The sequence below is a fragment of the Gallinula chloropus genome, assembly GCF_964237585.1.
Source record: "Gallinula chloropus genome assembly, chromosome: 1".
Taxonomy (NCBI): Eukaryota; Metazoa; Chordata; class Aves; order Gruiformes; family Rallidae; genus Gallinula; species Gallinula chloropus.
In genome coordinates, this window is record NC_140085.1 from 82,441,093 (window position 1) to 82,448,118 (window position 7,026).

Sequence of the window (7,026 nt, forward strand, 5' to 3'; positions counted from 1 at the left end):
CAAGCCTGAAAAAAAATCAATTGAATTGGGAAGTGACTGGAAAAGGGAACATCAATAAACAGTGAGAGCAATTGGGTAAAGGGAACAAAATACAACATATATATATATAACCCCACCAATTCTTGAGACTACAGTTGTAAACACTGGAGAAAGAACACCATCATCACTCCATTCCCCACTGCCATGACCTATAGGGCAGCCTTTGTCTTCTGGGAAGGCTCCTGCCCTTTACCGTATTGCTGACATTGGTAATTCCAAACCACCTGATGAAAGACAGTGTCTGTGATCTCTCCCAGCACCACACTTCTGTCACAATTGCCTGAGCTTGGAGGCAACAGAAGGCAGAACCTTCACATTACTACACCGTATGCAGATGTGCACCTCCAGAATGCAACAGCATTTCTCTGCCAACCTCACTGCACGGAGGAGATGCACAGGAGAGCACCGCTCTGTGACATCCAGGTCACCCTAATCCAGTCCCCAAACAGGAAGGTGTGGTGTGGGAATACATGCTGTATTCACTATACAAATCCATCACAGGTAACGTGCATAAAGGGATGGAGCAAGAGTTTTATTTATAATGGTAATATTTAATCTTTGCAAATTATTTTGGGATCTTCTTGGGGCCAGACAAACTGTGGGCCAGGTTCCAAGGAAACACACACTTGCCACTCTCACTCAGTGCAGAGACCCAGGCACCCAGTGCTGCTCCACAAAAAAACCCCACCAAACACGTTATTTAAGAAACAGATCCCTATGTAACTTCAAGTCAAGAGGTGAAAAAAAGACAGGTTGGCCAACTACCTGCAGCATATTCCCAGCAGCAGTGAAAGGGTACTGGCCCAAACAATTACAGCACAGCTAACATGAGGTCCAGGCATCCTCTGGCTGCTCTATCAGTGAACCTCATAACCAAGTTAGAGTACGATCCAAAATGCTCTCAGTGGCACTGGCTTCTCTACAGTCTGTGCTGTGAGCATGGGTCTGAGGGTGCTGACTCACGTAGCTATACCAGCACAGAGCAAGATGTGACAGCACTTCTGGTCATCCTGCAGGGAGACTGAACTGACCGCCCAGAAGCAACAAATCTGCCCCACCTGCAGTGCCCATCCTTCCCCCCCACAGCTGCAGCATTCCCGTGAACAGGTCCCTGTGAACAAGGGTCTCGCTGCCATCTTCAAGAGCACAGATATATCACATGCAGCATTCACAGTATGAATGTCCCCCTGCTGCCAACACTTCTTCAGTCAGGACAAGGTGCTTTGAGGGCCTGGTTTATTTTTTCCTCTCCGTTAACAGTTTCCAGAGAGAAGAAATAGATCCTTCAGCCACCCCTGAGAGACACGTGGTCCAGTCTCTCCTCACGGGCACTCAGTAACCTCCTGTGCAATTAGCTATGCAAAAGAGCGATGCCGTGCACGTTCAGGCAGGTAACCCGGTGTGTGTGTGAGCGGCTGCAGAAGCCATCCCGCATGCACGTACACGGACTGGCATGTGTAGGTGTACTCACCCCGATGCATAGCTGCTGCTGAGGCTGCCTGGGCAGGGAGGCTGGAGAAGTCGTCCGTGCACTGTGTTAAATGAGCAACTTGGCTTTCTGCCAGCTGCTTTTCTCTCTCTCACACACACACACACACACACACACACGTGCTACCTGCCCATTTGCACCAACACTTGGGTCAGTTTTTGAGCAACTCATGCTGCTTGGTAGTAGCCTTGATGTCTGAAGTTTAGAGATCCCCACCATGGTGGGGGAGCAAGAAGCCAGTTTTCTGAGGAAGGAAAAGGGCAGGGTGTACATACTGGGGGGATGGAAATCTTGGCATAACAACTTTTTTATTCATGCATCGCTATGGTTTCATCTGAACCCCTCCTACTTCTCATTTCAGAGAGTGGGACTGAGTTAGAAAAGCAGCAGTCTGAGATGCTAGAAGTGAGGCAGAAACCACTTGTCACAGTCCTAGATAGGAAGAAAACACACTCATGGTTTTACTTGCACACACCAATAAAATGTGGAGGAACAGGGGGTAGGTTGAAACTACTGGGAGGGGTGGGTTAAAGAAGGAACTCCCTATCACTTGTTCCTACAAGCTGCACCTCCCCACAATCTAATCTACTCCTGCACATCCTGCTTGTACCTGGCTCAGTGTGACACTCACACCTGCGATGAAAGCAATTATTGTTAAGTGATTTATAGGCTCCTGAGAGACCATGGTCTTTGCAGCAGGAAAAACAGCGTCTGCACAGCAATGGTTAAGAATGACCTCACCTCCAAGTACCTTCAGGGATCGGGATTTGCTTTTACTATGTTGACACAAGGTTTTAAAGTAAAGGGGGATTGTTGCACATCCTTATTGCCTACAAAAACAGCTCGCTGACACCAGCCTTGCTCCCTCAGAGTCATACCTCTCTTTATGGGAGGACAAGACAAGAAACAAAAGAGAAAAACAGGTAGGATCACCTTCCTGACCCACCAGCCTTTCCATCGAAACAGAGCATTGCAGCAGCTCTGGGAAGAGGCGGTGTCTTAGGGTAGGCTTCTTTCTGGAGGAAGACCCATCCTTGCCCCTTCCAGCCATGCTGCCAAGCCAGCAGCATTACAGCAATCACAGAATCACAGAACGTTAGGAGTTGGAAGAGACCTCAAAAGATCATCTAGTCCAACCCCCCTGCCAAGGCAGGATCACTTATACTAAATCACACAGGAACGCATCCATGTGGGTCTTGAATGTCTCCAGAGAAGGAGACTCCACAACCTTTCTGGGCAGCCTGTGCCAGTGCTCTGTCACCCTCACAGTGAAAAAGTTCCTCCTTATATTCACATGGAACTTCCTATGCTCCAGCTTGCACCCGTTGCCCCTTGTGCTATCACTGGCCATCACCCACCAGTAAAGGCAGGGTGCAAGACTCACTCTCCAGACTTGTCTGCACTGTGCTGTACTAGTATTTTCTCCCTCCCCAACACCTCATCCTTACTTCTTTGAAACAAGAAAGTTTCCCAATCTCCAGCATTCACATGTGGGAGCAAAGTGTGCCAGGTAGCACCTTCTAGACAAGACAAACATTGCTGCTAGAGAGCACACTTGACAGAGGTTGGTACCCATCAGCCCCAGAAGTAAACAGATTGTCTCCAACTCCTCAAGTTTCTCGGTAGGGAGGCAGTGTCCTGCCTGTTACAACTTGTTTTAGATGACAACAGGGCACATTTAACATGAGAAGAGTTGTAGCTGTACCCATCTACAACTCACATCAGCCTTTACAGCTTAGCTGTAAACATGTTTAAGATTCTTACAAATACCTACAGGGCAGCAGGGAGGGTGGGGAAGAAGAGGGGGAAAAGAAAGAAAGGAGGGAAGAAGAGGGGGGGGTGGTAGAAAGAAAGAGGCACAACAGAAACAGAAACACAGAAACATCCTCCTGCCTGTGAGAGAGCAGTCCTGCCAGCAAGGCTCCCTGGGAAGAACATGTAGGAATGCCTTCATGCAGTCACAACACAAGAAAAAAGAAAGTTTCTTTACCAGATCAACTGCTGATTTCAGCATCCCCTTCAAAGGAAAGCCCGTGTTATCATCCATCCCTGTCTAGGCCATCCCAAACCTCCCAGACAGCTAGAAAAAGGCCCAGATCAACACAGGAATGCATGACCCCCACAGTACCCATGGGGTGTACCAAGTACAAATTCTGCACCTCAGGCTGGTCCCTCAACCTTCAACTTGAGCATAGCAGCAAATTGGACCTCATGTCCAGAGCTTCTCCCAGCACATGGTGACAGAGCACCACGGAAGCCAGCGGGTACCAATGATTACAGCATATTCTCCTGGGCCCTTTATTGTCTTACATCCAAACTAATTTATATGCTTAACTTTGTTGCATAATAGAGCTGCATATACGTCAAAGGAGGACCGTCAGGGCCTTGATTTTTAAGCATCTCTTACTCATACACCCACACCCAGGCCATCTGATGTTTGTTTCCTCAACCACGCACTGATCTGTTGGGAAAAGAGGAAGAGGAGAGCTTAAAGCGGGGGAGGATCCATTGTGTCTGAAAACTTGCTCTACGGCGTTGATCCATGAGCAGGGGTGGCATGGGGGCAACCCAGCGGCTTGTGCTCCATCCCACGTGTGGCTGAGAGGAAAGGGAGCATTTTCTGTGACTCCTTACAGCCTTGCAAGAAGAGGGCTCGCTTCTGTGGAAAGAGAAAGCCAACTTGGCTTTCCATACACAGGCTGTCCAGCAGTGCCTTTCAGGGGATAAGAAGAAAGTCTGTTACAGACATCGGAGGTGGAAAGAGCGATTGCCTGTAGGTCTCCTTCCAAGCCCAGCAGCTCTTCAGCTCTCTGGTCCCAGTGGAGGAACCCTCTCGGCCTTCCGCCCAGAAAAATTACCCAATAAACAGCCTTTGTAACAGCAGTAACTGGGGAGATTGTTGCATCAGAAAAGTTGAGGTGGAAGCTCTGGGCTGGTCCCAGGTGTGACTTACCGTAGGGTGCCCACCTGGGACACAAAACTTAAAGCAATGCAGAGAATGAGAGTGCAAAAGTCTTAATTGCTCCAAGCATCAGTCCCTCCTACACCAGCTCCCTGGGATCTCTGGAAAGAGTCACCACATGGAGTCACAAATGCTCCAGTCCCCAGAGAAGGAAGCATTACTTAGTTTTAACAGCCAAGAGAAAACAAATACTATTTGTCTTTCACTCCAACTTCTGATTTCACTTAAAACCAAACAGGGTTTTAGAGGTACAGGGGCAAGAGGAAGGGTGAGGAGGGTCACAGGTTAAACTTCCTCCTGTTTGTTAGCAGGTTCCAGGATCCTGGCCACGAAGCCAGGAAAACATGACGTGCCCAGCACACCCACAGAGCCTTAGCTCTCCAGGCACGGCTGTTTTCCCTCCATGATGCTGCAGAGCCTGCAAAGAAGTGCCGACCAGAGTGCTTCACCCTACCCAGCAGCATTTAAATACCTTCCATGTGCAATGAGTGGCAACATCTCTGGTGGATTTGGGAGAATCTTGACATTTATGTAACTGAACCTTAATATAAAGTCATTCTTTTCCTCATCTTGTTTTAGTTTGTAGTGACCACATTCACATCACCATTTTCAGTTTCAATCTTAAACCAGAATGACTTATAACAAAGAAGTAAAAATAACCCCGTCTAAAAGTGAAACGGAAGAACCCAGCTCATCAGAAGAGCTGTTCGCTCCCGCGCATCTCTTCCACCCTCGTGCTCCCTGCCTGTTTCTCCCAGCCCCTTGCTCTCCCTTCACGTGGCTGCTGGCAGCAAAAGGACCGTCAGCTGCAGGGCTCCAAACACCTGACTTGGCCCCTCTCTCCTTATAAACACTACTTTAAATACCTCCGAGTGGTTGGTTTCCTCCCTTGTTGCACCACACAAGTCCTCTGCAGCCTTCTCTAAGGATCTTTGGGGGTACTTGGCAAAGCAGCATACGGTGAGAAGCTTGGCTAGATCGGTGAAAGGTGCAACCTAGACTCCTACTGCAACCCATCTTCTCATATCCCAACTAATCCCCCCAGGCATAAAAAGCAGATTATAACCACAGGATTTATCCTAGCCAAAGAAATCAGATCTCTCCCACTGTTGGGACAATAAATATGTGGGTTTAGTCTTAGTGTTACATATAATACAGGACAAGCTGAAGTCCTGTAATGGACTCTGTGGGAGTACATATTCACAGAGCTCCTTGAGCATCCGCAGTGTAAAGCTCCAAGACCAAAGCCAAGCCTGCACCATGTGAGTAAGAATGAGGGGGCTTACAACGTGTAATGAAGGGACCAAGATGCTGTAAAATATTAATAGTTAGATGCTCATACGCATCCGGAAAACTGCTACTCAGTTACACTGTCACTAAGCTCAGATGCTATTTTTAAAAGAGCAACAGCTTTTTTAAAACCTTGGGCCATTCAAAACTTTCTTATAACTGTAAGAAAGAAGCACAAAGCCCCACATGACACGGACGGAAAGAACTGGTGTGCCCTTCGCAGGGAAGCAAGCAGGCAGCTGCACCCCGTGTCTGCCCTGCCGTACTCTCAGCTGGAAGTTCGCACCGAACGAGCCCATTACCAGGCGAGCAGGGCGCATCTCCAGGGTACGCATTCCCTCCTCCTTTGCATGCGCTTCTCTCATCAAAGCGACATTCAAAGCATCCCTGCTGCCTTCCAGGTTAGCGCCTGAGCACCGAGAGCAAGACGCACCTCAAAGCCGTGACTCCGGGCGCTGCACTCCCAGCAAGGTCACGTTTTGACAGCTCTCCTGGGAGAGAGGAGGGCGGCAGCCGACAGGCCGAAGGCGGAAAAGCGAACACCCCCATCCCAAACGCCCGTTTTCCCGGGGGGCAGAACCCACCTCCGTCCCCGAGAGCTCCCCAGGGAGCGGGCTGCGCTCACCCCCTCTTCCCCGGGCGGCCTGGGACCGGGGCACCGCACCAGGCTCCCGAGCGGGACGGAGCGCTCGGCACAGCACCGCACCGCGCCGGCCTGCGCGGGACGGTGCGGGAGTCCCCCGCCCTGCCTTGCCCTCCCCTACCGCCCCGCGGGGTAACTCACTGCCGTCCAAGGGAGCCCCGCCGCCGGCCGCCGCGGCCACCAGCTCCAGGTAGGCGGCCCAGAGCCCCAGGGCCAGCGCGCCCAGGGCCAGCAGCAACCGCAGCAGCCGCCGCCGCCGCCGCACCCGCGCCAGCAGCCAGCCCCGCATGGCGCCGCTCAGGGCGCTCAGCCGCCGCCCCAGGGCATGCTCCCGCCGCCGCGCCGCACCGGCACGGCACGGCGCCGCTGACTCGGTACCCCCCCCCTCCTCCTCCTCCTCCGCGGGGCGGGTCCAGGTGCGGGGCGGCGCCGCGCCCCCGCGGGGGCAGCTCCCGGGCGGGCTCTGCCGCCGGGCCCTGCACCTGCCTCCGCCCCGCGGGGGGCCGAGCCGGGGGCTCCGGGGCTGACGCCGACGCCGTTGTCCCCTCCGGCCGCTCTAGGGGCTGGCGGGCGCCGGGACGGGAACCCCGAGCCGTGCCCGCC

General features: G+C 52.0%; 1 protein-coding gene across 1 annotated transcript in view; it reads right to left on the minus strand.

Annotated features, from left to right (window-relative positions):
• The window catches only part of B4GALNT3 (beta-1,4-N-acetyl-galactosaminyltransferase 3), a gene marked incomplete at its 5' end in the record, with an annotated part of 66,343 nt that extends 59,631 nt beyond the window's left edge, over nt 1-6,712 (minus strand). The window contains one exon of the mRNA XM_084262991.1: nt 6,565-6,712. Within this exon, the coding sequence (XP_084119117.1) occupies nt 6,565-6,712 (148 nt within the window). The remainder of the gene's footprint in view (nt 1-6,564) is intronic.
• Nucleotides 6,713-7,026: the final 314 nt, after the last annotated feature.